This window comes from Mustela putorius, unplaced genomic scaffold (genome assembly GCF_011764305.1).
Source record: "Mustela putorius furo isolate JIRA1106 unplaced genomic scaffold, ASM1176430v1.1 tig00003901_pilon_pilon_pilon, whole genome shotgun sequence".
In the NCBI taxonomy this organism is placed as follows: Eukaryota; Metazoa; Chordata; class Mammalia; order Carnivora; family Mustelidae; genus Mustela; species Mustela putorius.
In genome coordinates, this window is record NW_025422049.1 from 16,579,829 (window position 1) to 16,599,498 (window position 19,670).

General features: G+C 45.9%; 2 protein-coding genes across 10 annotated transcripts in view; both read left to right on the plus strand.

Moving 5' to 3' along the window:
- The window catches only part of ACSL4 (acyl-CoA synthetase long chain family member 4), a 112,393-nt gene extending 109,486 nt beyond the window's left edge, over window positions 1–2,907 (plus strand). For all 9 annotated transcript variants that reach the window (XM_013064832.2, XM_013064830.2, XM_004769042.3 and 6 more), the window contains one exon: window positions 5–2,907. In XM_013064832.2, coding sequence (XP_012920286.1) covers window positions 5–162 — 158 coding nt within the window. In that variant the 3' untranslated portion in view covers window positions 163–2,907. The remainder of the gene's footprint in view (window positions 1–4) is intronic.
- A 14,512-nt stretch (window positions 2,908–17,419) lies between these two features.
- Window positions 17,420–18,954, plus strand: KCNE5 (potassium voltage-gated channel subfamily E regulatory subunit 5). The gene has a single exon (XM_045068259.1). It carries the CDS (start codon window positions 17,619–17,621, stop codon window positions 18,024–18,026), a length of 408 nt encoding a protein of 135 aa, XP_044924194.1. The 5' UTR covers window positions 17,420–17,618; the 3' UTR covers window positions 18,027–18,954.
- The last annotated feature ends 716 nt before the right edge of the window (window positions 18,955–19,670 follow it).

Below are 19,670 nucleotides of genomic sequence, written 5' to 3' on the forward strand. Positions count from 1 at the left end.
TCAGTGAAATTGGAGCGATTTGAAATTCCAATCAAGGTTCGCCTAAGTCCAGAGCCATGGACGCCTGAAACTGGTTTGGTCACAGATGCTTTCAAACTGAAGAGGAAGGAGCTGAAGAACCATTACCTCAAAGACATTGAGCGAATGTACGGGGGCAAATAGAGTGCCGCCTCTCATTTACAGCTGTGCAGGAGGTAGCTTGGCGGGTTTTCAGTTCTAGAGTTTTAAGCCTTGTTGAGCTGTTAGAATGTAAGGGGTATATCATTCTAAAGACATGGTAATTTAAAAAAAAAACCCAAAGTGATTAAGATAGTCATTGAGTCTACTTTAACTTAGTTTTGCCTAGTTCTCATGTGGCTGAAATTGAGAAGTTGTTTCCCTTTAGCTGTGTTACTAATTTTAGAGCAAAAATTCTGTTTTAAAAATTAGCCCAAGATATGCTTGTTTTCTTAAAGGAAAATAATGTGGAACAAAATTAATTGGAGTAGAATGTAGTTTGCAGCAATTTGTATCTTCCAATGTCTATTGTCTTCCTAGTTCAGAAGAAGCTTAAAATACTAAGCATGACAAAAAAAATATGTTATTAACACTACTCAAAGCAGGAGTTCTGCAGGGCTTTGAAATTCTCTTCCAACCATTTCTCTTGAAGGCAAAATTCAATCATAATATAATAGAATCAAATAGTAGTACCTTGGAAACCATTTTAGGATTCATAATTGTTGGCATAAGTTAGACATAGAATCCTTGTAATATTGTGAATAATTACAGTGCCCGAAGTCTGAGTACAACAATGTTAAACACACCAAAAATATTTAGTAATATATTTTTAAAGGGAAATTGAACTGGTTTTCTGAAACTTGGAGGTCTTAAAATCAGTAACTAATTATTTGAATGATTAAGGGTAAATTATGTTAAAGACTGCCAAAAATTGTCTGTCTTTTCCAAAGAAAAAACTGAGACCAAGAGTTAAGATGAGAAAAAATGAATCCAATTTTAACAGGAAGCACTTTCTTTATTTGAAAAGGTGAAACCATCATAAATATTTAGAATTCTGATCCTTGCATAGCACTGAACCTAGGAAAGGATTTCAATTTGGAATTTACCTATGATAACAGGGATTGATTTGAAAATGTCCTCGTATTAAATTACACTTGGAACTGAAGGTCTGTTTGCTGTTGCTGATTCGATTCTTGATCCGTAGTTTATTTCAGAAAGCCTTTCATTTAGCTTTAATGTGCACAAAGCGGGTTATGATGACTGACTTTCCCAATATCTTGTTTGGATCTCTGAGTGATGACTTAACATGGATGAGTTTGGGGAAGTGACAGGGAAAGAACACACTGTTACCACTATTTTCCTGATTGTGTGAAAAGTTTAGAAACTGGAAATGCTCGATATGGGCAAAGGGAAGATACTCAGTAAGGGACTGATACTTGTGCAGCAATTAGGCATGTGGGCTTCTTTTTGACTCTTTCATTAAAATCTGGGATTCTAGATCTGACAGGTTTTCACACTTGAACCATAGTTACTGTAAAAAGCAAAAATTCTTAATACTGTTATTCTTTGCACTTTTTTCTTAATCATTTTATACACACACATATGCATATATATATATGCATATATATATATATATATGTTGCTTACATTGCTTTGTACAGATGTGGGCCACCACTGCAATTAAATACATTCTTTTTTGCTCTAAGATATTTATAATGAAAATATTTAAATATTATGTATATGGTGGTGAAAAGGAAAAAATAATCTGATGTTATTATAAGCAAGAATGAAGGTTTTTGTAAAGATTTCTGTTCAGTGTTCTGCAGTGTCCAATTCAAGGCAAGTTCTCTCTGAAGTTATGTGTATGTGATTATTCTCATTTTTCCCAACTTGCCTTGGAAGCTTGAAAAACCACTGTCATCAAGTAGACTACTATTCAGCTTCTACTGTTCTGGCCCACTGTTGATCCTTCAAGGACAAGTCCCTTAGATTTTTTTTTTCAATATGTGAATTGTTTTCCCATCTGGAATGGTGATTTCAAATATGTGAATGCATGCATACTCCCGTGTTTGCAACCCTGCCCAGTCCCATCTCCTGAAAGCTAGAACACTGCCAACTAATCTGTTGTATAAGGTCCTTTAGAAACATGGAATCAACACTTAAAGTTGGGTGCTGCTAATTCTTTGAGAAAATCCAAATATTGTTAAGGGACCAAGGGAGATGCCACTACCCCCCTGATTTTTCATCAGAAAAAAAAATATATGGTTATGTAAACCGATCTTACCATATTCATAGTGACTTTTCAAGTATTTGAGCCTAAAGATTTTAATCCTACATTTTTATACCTGTTTAAATTGTTCGCTGTTATGACGTGTCAGCCATCAAATGAAGTTGTACTTTAAAAATTTACTACAATTCTGTACATTTCTAAGTTGAACACTTGTGACTTTTGCTTTAATGACATGAAAATATCTTGCCTCCTGATACTTGTATTGCTTCTTTTCTTTTTCTTAGAGCAGAGGTATAATTGTATAGCTTTCAGAACTGAGATACAGGTAAATGATTCAAAGAGTCAGAAGTTAAGGAGAGGAATGTTTCTTTTGGGCATAAAGGCTGATTAATAATAATCCTTGCCTGTGTTTTCCTGATAGCATATGATGGATATGTCTGAGGTGACAGAATGAGAATAGGTTAATGATTGTGTCATATTTGGAACTCCAGAGGAATGTTTTAATTTTCAAATGTAGTTACAAATTAGAATGTATTCATTTTTTGTACTTTCTGTTAAAATGCATGATCGCGGGGTTGTTACTGCAATTTTTGTGTTTATTCCTAATGAAAAGCTTGGTTTGTTCTTGTTTTTTAAGTTTGCACTCGAATCTTAAGAAATAAATCCACACATGTTATCGAGCTGATTTGTGCCTCATTGATGCGCCAAGATAAAACCCACAGGTTTGAAGACTACTAGCCAGCCATTATTTCTTTATTCATTTAAATTGGGTGGTTTTTAAAGTATATTTAGTTTTTTTTTTTAAAGTAAGCTCTGTACCCAACATGGGGCTCAAACTCACAACGCCGTGATCAAGAGTCACACGCTCCTCCAGTGGAGCCAGCCCGTCACCCCTAAATAGCCAGACTTTTATTAATGTTTATTTTTTTGAAGACTTTATTTATTTGAGAATGAGCATGTGAGAGTGTGAGCAGGGGGAGGGGGAGTGGGAGAGGGAGAAGCAGGCTCCCCACTGAGCAGGAAGCCTGATGTGGGGCTCTGTCCCAGGACCCTAGGAACATAACCTGAGTCCGAAGGCAGACACTTAACCAACTGAGCCACCCAAGTGCCCCTTAGCCAGACTTGTAAGCACATATTTTAAAAGCATTCATCTGTAGGTTTATGGATTTGCATTAAGCAGTTAATCCGGCCTATATATGTCCCATCCATTAGTTTGGAGCATCTGAACCTAAAGCTGTTACACTGATACAGTTAATAGAGTAGAACTGCTTTGGAACACCTGATACTGTGGAATAAAACACTGTCCTCAGTCTCTTTTCTGGCTCTGCTCCTCACACGCTCTATGACTGTGAGCAAGTTCACGAATGTGTGCCTGCTGCATTTTTCCATCTGAACGAATGGGGTTGGTTGATCAGAGGATCTACCCCACATGGTGGTTGCGAGGATTAAAACACATTAGTCCATGTAAAGTGTTTGGATCAGGGCAACCTTAGCCAGGCAATTTCCTCAGCGAGCTGGTTTCACGTATTACTTAGCACACTGAGGGCTTTAAGGCTTTTATGCTTGCTGGTCCCAGAATACTGTGGAGGGTTCTGGATATAGAGGAGAGGAAGCCTGGCTCATTCTATCACTAGCTTTGTAACCCTGGACAAATCTCATGATACCCTCTTAGCCCCAGTTTCTTCTTCCTTTATTTAAAAATAAATAAATAAAAGGACCAAACCTTGAAGAAGACACCCTTTGTAAAAATGGAACGGTGAACAACAGAGGAAATCAGGCATGTCATGTTGCCTATAGGGTTGAGCACTTCTAGCTTTCCATTGGGACTGTGGTTTGTTAACGACACCCTAGGTCCCGAATTTTCCTAGAAGGATGTGAGGCTGTAGATGAAGCCATCACAAGAAGTGAGGATTCTCCTGCACGCTCACTCTCTCTCTCTCTCTCTCTCAAATAAATACAATCTTAAAAAAAATTTTTTTCTGGCAAGGAGGACACTAGTTCTGAACTAGTCCTGATTTGGGCTCCAGCCTCTTTACCTCTACTTTTTTATTAAACTGTTTATTTATTTTAGGTAGGGGAAGGGCACAAGGAGAAGGAAAGAGGTTTTTTTTGTTGTTGTTGTTTTTAAAGATTATTTATTTGACAGATCGAGAGAGAGAGAGTACAAGTTGGGAGAGTAGCAGAGGGAAGGGTTGAAGCAGACTCTCCATCTAGCAGGGAGCCTGATGCAGGACTCAATTCCAGGACCTCAGGATCATGACCTGAGCCCAAGGCAGATGCTTAACCAATTTATCCACCCAGGCACACCACGGGCAAGAGAGTCTAAAGCAGACTCTGCACTGAGTGTGGAGCCCAACTTGGGGCTCAATGTAGGCGGGGCTTGATCTCAGGACCCCGAGATCACAACTAGAACTGAAACCAAGAGCCAGACACCTAACCAAGTGAGCCACTTAGGCGCCCCTGTCCTCTGTCTTTTTCTTGGGAGCATCCTGAGTAGGGTCAGGCATGCTTGGTGTAGACAGGTAAGATAGGTAATACAGTGAAGAGGTTGAAGGATGGGTGTATTTGGGCACGTTGAGGGTGAAAAAGATGAATCACTTAGGTTCATCACTTTCTGTCCAGAACGTGCTAAGCCTCAGAAGGATCGGTCTTTGGAACTAGCGTGTTCCAGTAAGGGTGCAGGAGAGCCCGAGGCTCAGGTCATGAGAAACCTCTGTTGGCCTGACGGCTGTGAAGAAGGGGACAAGACAACTCCAGTGACCTTAAAACACCCGCACGCAGATGAGTGTATGTCAGTGTTGGCACCCGCTTGTTGTTTCCACTGGGCTTCGTTTGTGAGACATGGCATCTTCACGTACCTACAGTTCATCTCTTATTTGTTTCCCGCTCCTACCACCCTAGACTGGACCTTCAGTCCTTTTCCCCTAGAACTACACATCGACCTCCTAACCTGTTTCTTGGCAAGTCCACTCCTTCCGTCACTGCTGGTCTACTCTCTCGGATGTAAACCTACCAAACGGGGGACACCTGGGTGGCTCAGTGGGTTAAGCATCTGCTTTGGGCTCAGGTCATGACCCTGGGGTCCTGGGATGGAGCCCTGTGCCAGGCTCCCTGCTCAGCGGGGAGCCTGCTTCTCCCTTTGCCCCTCCCCCTGCTTGTGCTCTCTCTGGCTCTCTCTCTGACAAAGAAAGAAATCAAATCTTTAAGAAAAAAAAATCAAACTTACCTTGCTAAAATACCACCTTGTTGATGCTATTCTTACTCAAATCAAAATGTCAGCTTGGTATTCAAATCCCTGGATCCCTAGTAAGGTGAGCTCATCCATTTAAGTGGTTCTTCACCCTGGCTGCACTTTAAGATGAACACCAATGACAACAAAAACCCAAATAAACAAAAAGCACCTCTTTGTATTTATTTTTATTTTTTAAAATACATTATTATTTATTTGAGAGAGAGGGAGAGAGAGAGTGAGAGTGAGGTCAGGAGCAGAGGGAGGAGCAGGGGAAGAAGCAGACTCCCCACCCAGCAGGGAGCCCGATGCGGGGCTGGATTCCAGGACTCCGGGATCATCACCTGAGCCAAAGGCAGACAATTCACGGATGGAGCCACCCAGGCCCCCACCAGAAGCATCTCTTTTTACGACTAAGCCACAAAATAATTCCTAGAGAGGACAGTCTTCATAGGTTACCAAGGAAGGAAGCTCCTGGTTAACGGTCAGCTCCCATAACCCTCTCTTATTTGTACAAGACTGAGTTTTATTTTGCTTTGGCAGACTATTTCCTTTGACGCTTGCAAACCTGAGAGGTTCCTGGAGAATGAATGTTTCTCGGGTGGCATTCCTAAAGGTATCAAGAATCCGACACAGGCTTTAGTGGTGGGGCCACTCAAAAGTGCTAATTATCAACTCTAAATAATTTACATTGTTGCCTTGGGGTTGTAAGAGATCAGTCAAACAAAACAAGTCAAGAGACTCCAGACTCCCATATCTTGTTATCTCCCCAGAGTGACTTTTGCAGCATAAATCTGAAAAGGAGTCTTTCAAAGTCAGATATTTCTTCCTGTGCCTGGCTCTTGGCAAGCGCAGAGTTATAGGAAGCTTAGAATCGGATATACACACACACACATACATATCTATTACGGACATGTCCAAACGTATTTTCTTCTTCATGGCCAACAGCCCTACCTTAGGGGTAACTCCACATTCCTTAGGGTAGGGCATTCCAACGCCCTAATTCAGTTTGGGATGGTGAACCGCACATATCCTCACAGGAGAGTAGTAAGGAGTTGTAACGTAGCTCCCCAAGAGTGGATAAGGGACAAGGCCAGAGAGGGAAGCCTAGGGACGTCTTCCTGCCCAGACAGTGACTGTTGGATGCATGAATGAAATGAGGGATCTAAGAAATGAGTTAAAACTCTGTCCAGTTTGATACCCAGCCTTCTCCCTGGAGGGGGAGGGAGAGGTGGATTTGGGGGAGTCCACATTATTTCTAATCCGGATCTGCATTTCATTAGCCATAGGGATTCCCTGTGGCAAGAACATTAACCTCCCTGGCGGGGGGGGGGGGGGGGCATATGTGTCTGAGTGAAGGAAAGGACATGGGGTCTTCTGTTTCATTTCAGCAGGAGCCTTTGGTTTGTCTGTGAGAGGGCTCCTGGGCTCTCTTTGCTCGTGAATTCTTTCCTTGGGCTTATGATATAAACAGCTCTCTCCACCCTATCCTCCCCACCCCGGGGTTGTGGGGTATCTTGGTTGGCTTTTGGTTTCACTCAGAGAAGGAAAAACTCCAAACTGGCTTGGGAGCTGTGAGAATTCAGCATTCTGCCTAACCTTCTCTCTGTAAAGTTTTTTAAGGTGATTAAAGTTAAGAAGTACTCCTGAGGGGCGCCTGGTGGCTCAGACGGCTAAGCTTCTGCTGAGGTCATGATCTCCAAGTCCCAGGTCCGAGTCCCACGTTGGACTCCCTGCTCAGCAGGGAGTCGGCTTCTCCCTCTGCCCCTCATCCTGCTCATGTTTTCTCCCTCTCACTCTCTCTGTGTCTCTCTAAGGGGGCAGGAGAAGGGCTTGTGCTGTCAGCACTCAGTATCAGACGATGGGCGTGCAATAGAAGCTGTACTGTGAGCTGAAGTCTCTAACTACGTAGGAATTTGGCAAAGGCAGAGATCCCTTTAGGATTCAGTTGTCCGAGAAGTGTTTCTTGGAGCCTCCAGCCTGAGCCTAATGCTGAAGAGACACGAGTGACTCTTAGCAGCTTCTAGCTAATATCGAAGAGTATGTACTCATCTGTAGCAGCATCGCTTTTGTGCCCATCAGCCTGCAAGGACAAAGTGGAGTGAGAGCGATAGCGATCTCGTAGCTTGAGGCTCTAGACCAGAGATTGCCCAGAGATTCCAGGTGTGCTGAAATATTGATGTCTCGGCCCTTGGGAGTGGCCAGGGCTCCCTGGGAGGTTGACTTTATTATTCATTCATCCCAGGGCATCATAGACGTTATCTGTGTGTGCTTTGTGGTGAAAGCTATGGGAAATACACCTCTAGATACATCCCTCATCTTGGAAAACCTTGGTAACACGTGACCATGATGCCATGCCTGTAGTCCCAGGCCGACTGTCAGGTCTGGGAAGGTAGACAATGTCTGTCTCGTTCACTGCTCTCTCTCCAGGGCCTGCCACTGTGCCTGGCATGTGGTGAGTTCTCAGGAAAATATTTCAAGCAAGGCAGATCCACAATGAGATATCACCTCATACCTGTCCAAATGGTTAGAACCAAACAGACAAGAAATAACAAGTGTTGGTGAGGATGTGGAGAAAAGGGAGCTCTTGTACACTGCTGTAAATGGGTACAGCCACAGTGGCACACAGTATGGAGTTTCCTCAGAAAGGTAAAAAATAGTGCTACCATACGATCCAGCAATTCCACTTCTGGGTATTTATCTGAAGAATATAAGACATTAACTCAAAAAGAGATCTGCAGCACTGTGTTCACTGCGGCATCATTTTCAATAGCCAAGATATAGAAACAACCTAAGCGTCCACTGATGGATGAATGAATGAAGAAAATACAGGAAGTACGTGCGCACGTGCACAAACACAGAGGAATATTATTTAGCTATAAAAAGAAGGCAATGTTGTCATCTCTGAAAATATGGATGAATCTTGAAGGCATTGTGCTAAGGGAAATGTCCAGAGAGAGAAAGACAAATATTGTATGATCTCACCTAGATGTAGAATCTTAAAAAAAAAAAAAAAAAAGCTCATAGATTCAAAGAACAGATTGGCAGTTGCCAGAGTGGGTTGGGTGGTGGTTGAAATGGGTAAAGGGGTCGAAGGGTACATCTTCCAGTTATAAAATAAATAAGTCATGGGGATATCATGTCCAGCATGGTGACTATAGTTAGTGGTACTGTGATGCGTATTGGAAAGTTGCTAAGGGTGTAGATCTCAAAAGTTCTCATCATGAGAAAAAAAAAATCTGTAACTGCGTACGGTGACATGTTCACTCAACCTACTGTGATCATTTCACATTATATACAAGTATTGAATCATTATGTTGTATACCTGAAAGTAACATGTCAATTATGTCTCAATTTAAAAATAGAAAAGATTTCATGAATGGGTAAATGAACAAGAGAGTCCAGACCTTGGAGGATGAGTAAGATTTGAATAACATGGAAGGGTTAAACATTTGCAGGGAAGAATAGCACAAACAGAGACATATACAGTCGTGGTGTGCACCAGACACAATTTGGAAAACAAAGTTGAGGGGCTGAGAACTGATTGGGTTTGGAGGCAGTAGGAAATTAACAAGCCCCATCATGCCTATTTAGCATAGTGCTGGATAAATAAAGAGCCACTGAAGCATTATTGCCCCAAAACAAAGCCAAAAATTAAAACAAACACACGGTAGTTGACACAACTGGTCTTGATTTTTCTCTTAGCATCTAATTTTATGTCAAGCTGTGCCTACTCACTGTGGGAACCAATTTCTCATTTGGTCTGGGTCCCGATTCCAGTGATTCCTAAATGTTCCCAGATCCTCTCCCAGCTCAAAGGCCCTCCCTGAACTCCCTGGCACACACATCCACCCCAAGCCCCGAGCCAAAGGCTGTTCTGCCATCCCTCATGAGGCAGGGGTGCAGGGAGGTGAACCTTGTTATTTCCCTTACCCATATGTTATGCACACAGAGAACTCAAAACATCCCAAGTGTCACATCCTCAGGGATGTTTGCGGGGAGCACTTTTACTAGTATTTCCATTTTGCAGAAGAGGCAACGAGCACAGAGAGGCTGAGTGATGTCTCCTGGTAGCACAGCCAGGAGGTGGCCAAACCAGAAATAAAATGCTGAGTGTGGCTGCTCTCAACTACCATACTCTACTCTTTGCCTCCTATATAGGGTCTCCACCATACCGTAGCCTTGCAATGGTCTAGGTAGCTCTTGACCCCTGGAAAGTGAGCTCTATGCTAGAAGGAGGGTCTCTCTGGATCCCCGGTGCTGAACCTCCTAACGTAGCACCTGGCACAGAAACTGGCATCAAATGCTCCGGTTGAAAAACATTCTGAACGAAGCGGCTCGAAAACTCCGGGCTTCCACCAGATGGCGCTGTGGGAGTCCAAGAGAAAAGCGCCCCTGGGACGCTACCTTTCCCACAGAAAACCCCAAGTGCCCACATTGTTTTCTTTCCCCTTTCAGAGAAAACTGAGTGGGTGGAAGAAACATTTTTAAGATAAGGTCGAGGCGTGTATTGACACAAATTTGACAATTGACTTTATGACCTTGTGTTTGGGCCCCCAAAGGGGGGTTATCTGCCACCCATTTTGATTTCATGCACTGTTTTGAAAGACCTCAAGAGGAGTTACAGATTCTTGTCATCATTAAAAAGCTAGAAATAAAATCTGACCTGCGCAAAGCATTGAAGAGGGCTGTGCAGTGGAGTGGAAAGTCTTCTGGGCTGGATTCAGAGGGCTCGGTATGAACCGATGAGGGACGTTAGGAGAGTCCCCTCTGCCTGGACCTCTGTGTCTTCTGTTGCAAAATAAGGGGGTCGGATGAGTCTTCTGACACGGAAGGTTTTTTCCCCCTTCCTTAGCCTCTGTCTGAAGGACGTTATACAGCATCATGAGAGCGTGACAGTAATGAAGATTACCGACCCTGGCCACGTGCATGCTGTGAGGCGTTGGGCAAATTACGTAACCTCTCTGGGCCTCCGTTTCCTCGTCTGTCTAGTGGGAATGGTACTATACCTACCACACAGGGTTCTTTTTTTTTTAAAGATTTTATTTATTTATTTGTCAGGGATAGAGGGAGAGAGAGAGAACGAGCCCAGGCAGACAGAGAGACAGGCAGAGGCTGCCTGCAGAAGCAGGCTCCCTGCCGAGCAAGGAGCCCGATGTGGGACTCGATCCCAGGACGCTGGGATCATGACCTGAGCTGAAGGCAGCCGCTTAACCAACTGAGCCACCCAGGCATCCCCACACAGGGTTCTTGTAAGGACTGAATGGGATAGTGCCAATGACGTTCTTCTCCCAGTGCTTGGTACATATAAGCTTTCAGCGAAAGCTGTCCTCACACATAATTGAATCTCACATTTTAGCAACTTTATCTACACTTTGGATGTACATTTAGCACTCAGCAAAACAGGGGTAAGTCTTTAAGTAATAAACCACGAATGGTCAGGCCGGTCCCTTCAGAAGTATAAGAGTAAATGCATTTTATGGGTACAAGTCAAGGTTAAAAGCAACCACAAACCTTGGGAGTATTAAAAGATAAAACCACTTTGGGAAACAGTCTGGCTGTGTCTTCTAAAACCATATTCCCTGTGACCCAACATTCCCACCCCTAGGTATTTACCCAAGGAAAAGGAAAACCCATGTCCACGAAAGAATTTGTATAAAAACATTCGTAGCGCTGTCCTTTTTTTTTTTTTTAAAGATTTCATTCCTAAGCAATCTCTACACCCAGAATGGGTGCTTGAACTCACAACCCCAAGATCAAGAGTCACATGCTCTGCTGACTGAGCCAGCCAGGTGTCCCAGGTGTCAAGGCTTTGCTTTTCATGGCCAGAAACCGGAAATATCTCAGGGATCCATCAGTAGGAGAATGGATAATGGAAAATGAAACTGCACTGTGATCACAGACAATGCAATGATGTAGCTGATTCTCAAAAACATGAGGCTGAGTAAAAGAAGTCTTATACAAAAGGATTCATACCTTATGCTTCCATTTGTATGTTATGTAACGGGCAAAACTAACCAATGATGGGGGAAAAAAGAAGTCAGAAGAGCGGCTGCCTCTGGGGAGGAAGGAAAGGGAACGTCTGGGAAGGGACAAGAGGAAGCCTTCTTGAGTGGTGAGAAGGTTCTATATCTTAGTGGCAGTTCAGTCATACAGTTACATTTGTCAAAACTCTGCAAATGTTCAGTTAACGTCTATGCATGTCATCTTAGGGGTATTTTACCTTGGTAGGAGAATAATCATAAGCAAATACTGAATTCAAGTTAAGGCTAGGCAAGTGGAAAGGGCTTAGGAGTGAAGTGCGCTGATGTCTGCAACTTCGAAAAGAAAAAAGACAGTGGCTAGACAGACAGATGGAGAGATGGCCAGGTGACAGGTGGATAAAGCCCATATGGGAAAACATTAGTGGTGGAAACTAGCTAGGAAGTGATAAGGTTTCCACCATAAAATTTTTCCAGCTTTGCTGTGCATTTGAAATTTTGCACAATGAAGTTTTTCTTTGTGAACAAAAATGTAACCACCAGGTTTGGCATCCTGCATGGAGTGAATTTTTTTTTTTTCAAATGTAAAAAGGTTTCATTGGAGGAAGGAAGACCGCAAACCTAGGTAAATATTTCCTGAACACCTATGATATGACAGGCACTGCGCCATGCTAGGGGAGGGAAGAAAAGGACTCAAGAAAAGGACTTTTGAGAACTCAAAAGACTGCAGGGACCATCTGACAAGCCCACATGTCCCTGATATCCCACCCTGTGGGAATGCTTAGGAGAGTGAAATTTCATCTGGTGGGAAAATGTCTTAATTGTTCTTACCGCAAGAAGGAAGTGGTATGTCACATGGCAGACGTGTTAGCTCATGCTACAGTGTAATCATATTGCAACATATAAATGTATCAAACCTACAGGTTGGATACCCGAAGCTGACATAATGTTGTAAGTCAACTGCAGGGCGATAAAATAATAATAATAATAATAATAATAATAATAATAATTACAAAAGGAGAAGTGCCCGACATTGAAGACGTGTGGGTAGTTATTGCTGCAAATATGATTGGAAGGGATTTTCAAGCCAGAGCAGAGGATCTGGAAGGCTGCACTAAGGTGATAATTTGGCGATCCAATGGGGCCCATTCAAGAATTTTAAGCCAACGAGTGACATCCTTGGAAAATCGCTGGGAGAAAAGGGGCAGCTGCAACAGATATCATTGCTTTAGAGGGGTTGGCAGGCGAGGGAGATTTTCATGTACGTACAATGAGCAGAGAGAACAGATGGAAGTGCGCATGGAGGGGAGGGAGGTGCACAATGTCCCAGGCAGTGGCGAGGTGATGAGATTCTCCTCCTTCCTCTCTTCTGGGAAAGAGGAAGCTATTTAGTCTATGCCCTTCTCTTGCTTCTTTGTTCCACTGGATTGTGGCTCTTTGAGGCTAAACTGGTCGTTTACAGCCAGTGTCCCGAATTCTAGTCTATTCTGCGTGGTCAGTGCCCAAGACCTGCTGCTGGTAAATATGTGTGACGTCAGCCCTACCCGCCTTTGCAGGGTTACTGTAAGGTTAATGAACATAACATATAGAATCTGCCCAGCACATGTTAAGCATTCAATCCCTGAGGATCAGAGAACTGCATCTCATGCTCGGGTTTGTGGCTTCAATAGAGGATGTCCTCAGCACAAGCCTGCCAAGATGTCTCAAAGTCTCTAAAGTAGGCACTTAAAGTCTCTCAGGCCCGTTGCAGCCCATAAATATTGTGACCTTTATCAAAACCCAGCCAACTCTCCCCTCCCCAAACACCACATATTTTCTTATGGAACAAATGAGAAGCCTCAGTTGGACCCAGGAAATTTCTCATTTGTTCTCCTCCCTCTTTTGAGAATGCACCTGCCCTGGGGGAGTGGGAAGGGGTAGGGTGGGTTGCCATAAGAGTAAATGCAGACCACCGGGTATCTCCTTCTTCAAACAAGGCTTTGGACTCTAGTGTTTCAAGTGTGGGTCCAGGGTCCACATTCTCTCTGAAACAAAACTCCGGTGAGACTTCACACCCACTATGCATTTCATTCTGGATTCTTTCACTCCCTGCTTTTTTGCAGCTCCCCAAGTGGCTGTGAGAGTCATGAAGCCACAGAAAGTTTACCAGGATAACTCTTTGACCCATGTGTCTGTAGGACTCAGCATAGCACCCTGCCCAGCAAAACCTGCAATCAATAGCTGTGGAATGAATGAATGAATGAATGGTTTCTTCTTGGTCTGGACTTTGTGCTTCATGAAGCCTCCTTTCTGCCCCTTCCTCAGAGCCCATTGTGGCTCTGCCAGCCTTCTGGACTCCAACAGTGCTTACCAACTGAGCCTGTCCCTTGGCCAGGAGCCAAATTCGACTCTGGTTCAATTCAACCAACTTCCACGGAGCTGCACTATTGGCAGGAAGCACTCACAGTCTCAAGGAATGGCGAGAGCATTTCCTAGCCCATGGCGCCTCAATTGTACTTTTCAAACAAACTTGGCATGGGACAGAACCTTTTCCGAGACTGTTTGAAAGTCTAAATACATGATTATAAATTACTTCCCTTTGTCGACACACTTGATCACCATCCAGGAAGTAAGTGAGTCCTAGACTAGGATGGATAAACGGATGATTATGTGACAGGTATTGGAGGCAGGTTTGGGGGCGGGGTGGGGTGGAAGGGTGGGGAGGAATGAGACTGAATCCTTGTCTGATGTAGTTTCATTAAGTGTGGTGGGGAAATGGGGTTGGCATCTCAGCCATTCAGGGCTGGCCTGGGACTGGGATTTGAAGGGATGCCCAGCAGCCCCTTGAGTGAAAAGAAAGCCAGAATCCCCACACATACACCTGTTGTTTTTTTGCTGAGGGTTGGGCCTTTTAAAATTTTATGACTAGTCTCCATTCCTGATTCCACCCCCTCCTCCATCTCTGATCCTGCCCCACCATGCCAGTCTTCTGTAAATTAGTAACGTGTTCTCTCTCTAGCAATTATTTCATTTAATGGAATTAGAGTTAGCTTTGTATATATTTATATAATTGTTTTAGCTCTTGTTGTAAGATTTCTGGTTACTTGCAGGGTCTTTCTTTTCAAAATAAGCTTTTCTTCAAATTCAAGGGGAGGAGATGGTGTCCACTGCTGGTGAGGACCTCAGTCCCAGCCAAAAAGATCGGATTTCATTAAAGAAGCAAAAGGAAGTGACTCTGGGTTTCTGAACATAGAAGGGAATTGGCAGAAGCAGTGTTGGAAGACAATGACAGACAGTCTCTGACTTAGGATGGCTTGACTAATAATTCTTTGAGGTTGCAATAGTACAAAAGCAATACACGTTCTTAGAAAGTGTACTTGAAATTGTTTTGAATTTGGATCTCTTCCTGGACTGGCTGTACATGTTCTGATTCACTCTCATTAATAACCAATACACTCACAGCCATTCTGTTTTCAGCACAGTATTCAGTAAGTTACACGAGACATTCAACACTTCATTATCAAATAGGCTTTGTGCTAGATGACTTTGCCCAACTGGAGGCTAATGGAAGAATTTTGAGCATGTCTACTATAGGCTAGGCTAAGCTATGTTACAGGTTAGGTATAATAAGTGCATTTTCGATTTAAGGTCTTTTCAACTTATGTTGGGTTTATTGGGACATAACCTCATTTTAAGTCGAGGAAGATCTGTATTCTAGCCAGAGCAGGGCGGATTGGGTTACAGTCAGGGAGATCTGCCAGAAGACTCTGCAGTTTGCCTATTTGACCTGAGGTAATGAGAGCTTGGGTTAAGCTTATGGTAGCAAAACCAGAAAGGAAGGAGGGGGTAGATCCAAGAAAGAATCGGAGCTAGAGATTCAGATTTGGCTACGTACACATCAGGTGGTCCGTGAAACCATGTAAGGAGAAGCTTTCCAAGGAAATGGATGTTAAGAGAAAAAATCCGAGGACTGAGTCTTCAGGGATTCCAACAGTTAACTGGAGGAGGAAAGGAAAGAAGAGGAGCCAGCAGAGGAGACAGAGAATGATGGCTCAGAGAGATAAGAGAAACTTGAGACTGCAATGCCATGAGAGCCAAGGGTAGGACACTTACAGGAAGGAGTGGGTGGTTGATAGTATCAAATTCATCCTTGAGGTCAGAGATGCAAACTGAGCAGAGACCCTTGAATTTGGTCAGGAGGTCATTGGTAAACTTAGCGGTTTGGCAAAATGTGCCAGATTCTAGAAGGTTCCATGGCAAGGAGAGGTGAAAAAATGGAGGCAGTTCATGGATACCATCCATGTGGCAAGAATAATGTGTTAGGTCTGAGATAAACAAGGTTAAACGTTATCATTCTAGTCCCGCTACTTAACTACTTGAACTTGTTTCCTCTTCTGAAAATGGGAATAATTCTATTAGTTCATAAGGCTGTTGAAAGTACAACAGAAATTTAAATGATGACTTTTATGTGACAGCGAAGGGGCTTCTTCGTCACCCCCAGACCCCCAGGTCCTAGAGATTTCTGGGCATGATGTAATAGGTAACCGAAGTCTTCTGGGTTTTCAGTCCTGTCCCTGGTTTGATACTGTTTTGACAATTTTCTAGTTGTGTCCTCTGGCATTCATGCCAAGTCACTTTAACAATTCTTTCCTGAGCCCCTCGGAGGTGAGGACCTTGAGGTAAGGTGGTTGGGAGGGAGTCAGTGTTCAGGGCTACGTGGAATGCCTTTGAGACCTGGGTAGAAGCTATTAAGCAAGGCTCTGTTTGAGACCCTGGATATAGTTCCCTGGTGTGCCAATCTCACCCCAAGATGCAGAAGTCTGCATTCTCTGAAGGGCAGGTGGGGCAGAGGCACCCAAAAGGCCTCCTTTTTTGACCTATGGCACCTGCAGACTGAATGGCTGCTGGACCAAACTGTCTCCAACAGGCAGCTTGATTCTCAAGGCATGCATAAAGACATATCCTTTTTTTCATTTCTTCTATTCTCACTCGGTAAGCAGACCTGATCTGTATGATCTTCTGTTGTTGATTTTTTTTTCCTACTCACTGTCTACAAATCAATCCTTTGGGCATGTTTCCTTGGTGAAGCCCAGGCTATTGGTCTCAGTGCCTTGCTTTCCCCTAAAAGAAGATACCCTCTGGGGGAAAAATGGCTGCCTCACAACAAGCCGGCAGGGCCTAGGCCTGGATGGGCTCAGAGCTGGGGGCCGGAGGGCCTAACCGGACCCAGAGAAAGCAGGTGTGCGTATTTTCTAGAAGATGCACTTTTCACATCCTGATATATCTAGAGACTGTTATCCAACGGCCTTTTTAATGTCTGTGTTCCTTTTAATGGAAGAACTTGGTTTCATTTCTGGGAAGACGGCTGGCTGGCGCTAAACAGGGTCACATCGTGGAAGGTATAGTCACATGCTAAGATGTGTAGGCCTCTCTAAAAATGGGATAGGAGGTCGGGGCAGGGGTCCTTCCAAGGAGGCCGGTGTATGTCAGCCCCCCTTCTGGGAGACCAGGGAGTCGTACTCTGCTTCAGCCGCCCAATTTGTCCTGAGCATCTTCGGAATGAGATGCTCTCCTCCTCTGTGCGGGGGAGAAGGAGAATGGGCTGGAAAGATAGGCCAGGGTCCTTGGCTGTGGGAGCAGTTGCCATAGGACGTGGACAGGTGGCCTCGGTGGCCCCGTTATGGACAGGCAGTGCGGATGGAACCCCGGGGGCAGAGCTTGTCTTGGGGGACCAGATGTTGTCTCTGGGCCAAAGCCGGGCCTGCAAGGGCAGGTGGCCAGAACTTGGAAGGAATTCTCTTCCGCAGCCCAGGGTCCAGGCTTGGCCCCAGCGAGCTGCCCTGCCAGCCTCCGCTGCCTGGGGCCTAGCGCATTCCGCGCCCCCGCCCGTCCGCCCCTCCGGGGGCCTCGCCCCCTCCCTCGTCCCCTTCTCCTCCCCCCACCAGCTGTCCCCTTTCCCCGGAGCGCCCAGACAGCCGGAGCCTGGGAAGAGGCGGCCTCGGGCCGGAGGGGGCGTGGTGGGGAAGGGGAGGAGGGCGGGGGTGAGGGGATAAGGAGGCCCGCGCTGCCCGCGCCCCCAGCCACTGCCCGCCCGGGAGCCGGGTGCCGCCGCAGCCGCCGCCGCCGCCTCTTGCCCGCTTCCCCTCGCCTCGGGGGAAAGGTCAGCAGCGTCCTGGAGCCGCCGTGCCCTTCCCCGACAGCCATGAACTGCAGCGAGAGCCAGCGGCTGCGCACCCTCCTCAGCCGCCTGCTGCTCGAGCTGCACCACCGGGGCAACGCCAGCGGCCTGGGCGCCGGCCCCGGCCCGAGCATGGGCATGGGGGTCGTGCCCGACCCGTTCGTGGGCCGCGAGGCGACCAGCGCCAAGGGCGACGACGCCTATCTCTACATCCTGCTCATCATGATCTTCTACGCCTGCTTGGCCGGAGGCCTCATCCTGGCCTACACCCGCTCCCGCAAGCTCGTCGAGGCCAAGGACGAGCCGGCCCAGGCCTGCGCGGCGCACGAGTGGGCCGCCGCCGACGCCGAGACTGCCGCCGGCTCGCTGGCCGCCGCCAGCCGCCAGCTCGCCCCCGGGGCGCCTACCACCCCGGCCACGGAGGGGGTCTAGACCCGCCGCCCCGCTTGTCCCTCGCGCGCGCGCGCCCTCCTCAGCTGCCGCGTCCCCCGCGGGCGCGGCGCCCGCCTGCTCCTTTCCTTCCCTTCCAGGCGCCGCCTCACCTGAGGCCCAGACAAGGAAAGGCCAGCAGACCTTGTCTGACAGGCTCTGGAAGAAGCACCCCCTTACCCAGCCCAGCCAGGTTTCTCCCTCCTCTCCCTCCTCTCCCCACCCCCTATTCCTTCCCCCCGCCCCGCCCCGCACACCCAACTGCACTAAACTGCCTCTGCTCTCTTGTCTTCAGACAGCCCAGACAGCACGCTCCAGCCCTCTGGGAAACTGAATCCACAACGTCCAACACCTGGCATTGAAGGGAAGCCCTGAAGTCCATCAGAACTCTGGTCCGTCTAACGGGCAGCTGCTCCAGGGCCTGCCAGGGACTGCTCGCTCTGCAGAGCCAGCGGGCTTGCCATCGCTGCCAGGCGGGCCACAGCAGCTCCAGCTTCTTGTTGCCTTAGGGACCAAGACAAAGAAACTCAAGAGACCTCAGACATCTTTCCCCTCCCTCCCTCTTGCCGCAGGGAGCTCCCAGGACACTAGGACCAGTCTGTGGGCTAGAATGGACTCAATGGGGACTGAAGGGGGAGGGAAGCTCAAGGGCAGGGGAAGACCTATGACCCCAACTGTATGGCTTTCTTGCATCCAGTTGTCATCCCAAAGGTAACTTGCCCGATTTTGAGCAGCTCTGCTGTCTTCTGATGTGGGTAACCACGGCTGGGTGTATCCGCTCTGTACCTGCAAATGCCCCCCCCCACCCCCGTGTGGATTCAGTTTTTACCGCAGCTGTCTGCTTCTTGTATGGAACACGAGGCTCAGACGTTTGCCTCCTCTGTAATCTGGGGAATGTCAGAGGCAGGTAATAAATGTTGTTGAAGCAATAACCTGACTCTTGTCTCAGAGATGCCAGCCTCGAGACCAGGTACTATGTAGAAAAAGAATCCTTTTTGCTTTTGGAAATGATGTTTAGATTTGAGGGTTGGGTTGTTGTGGTGTTTATATCTGTATGTTCAATTCCAACATGGTAGAGGAAATTGTGGGGGGAAGGAAAGGTTGATATGGCTAAATGGGTCGTTTTTTCAAGGGTTTCAAAAGTTCTCCCCCCCCCCCCTTAATTCTGAAGCACCTTGAACTATCACAGTGCTGAAGCAGTTTTTCAGGCTACACTTAAAAAAACTTCTCATGCCCATTGCTTTAGCTATTATCAAAGTTAATTTTTAGAAGTCACCTTTGCAAGTCTCAAACATGTGGCTTACTAAAAGAGAAAAGCCATCAAATAGCATAAGTCATGAGTGGGAGGGACAATGCTTCAGCTGAGCAATCTCAGCCAGTGATGGGTAAAGCTACAGGTGCACACTTTTTGGTGTATTCTCCCTTGTCTCAAGAAGGTCAGCAGAACTTGCCTGCTAGGCTTAACAGCTTATACCTGATGGTGGCTGTTTGGGCTTCATCGAACACAAATAAATCACCTCTTAGCATTAAGCCAACTAGCTTCAATACAGCTGTGGTTTCTGTGACAGCAAAGCAAATATATTGTGGGGCACTTCAATGAGCTGATAAGCTATAAACCACATTCAAGTCATTGGTTTTGATCTTGTA

Coding starts and splice junctions, on each gene's coding strand:
- KCNE5 (XM_045068259.1), top strand. CDS start 17,619: ATGAACTGCAGCGAGAGCCAGCGGCTGCGCACCCTCCTCAGCCGCCTG.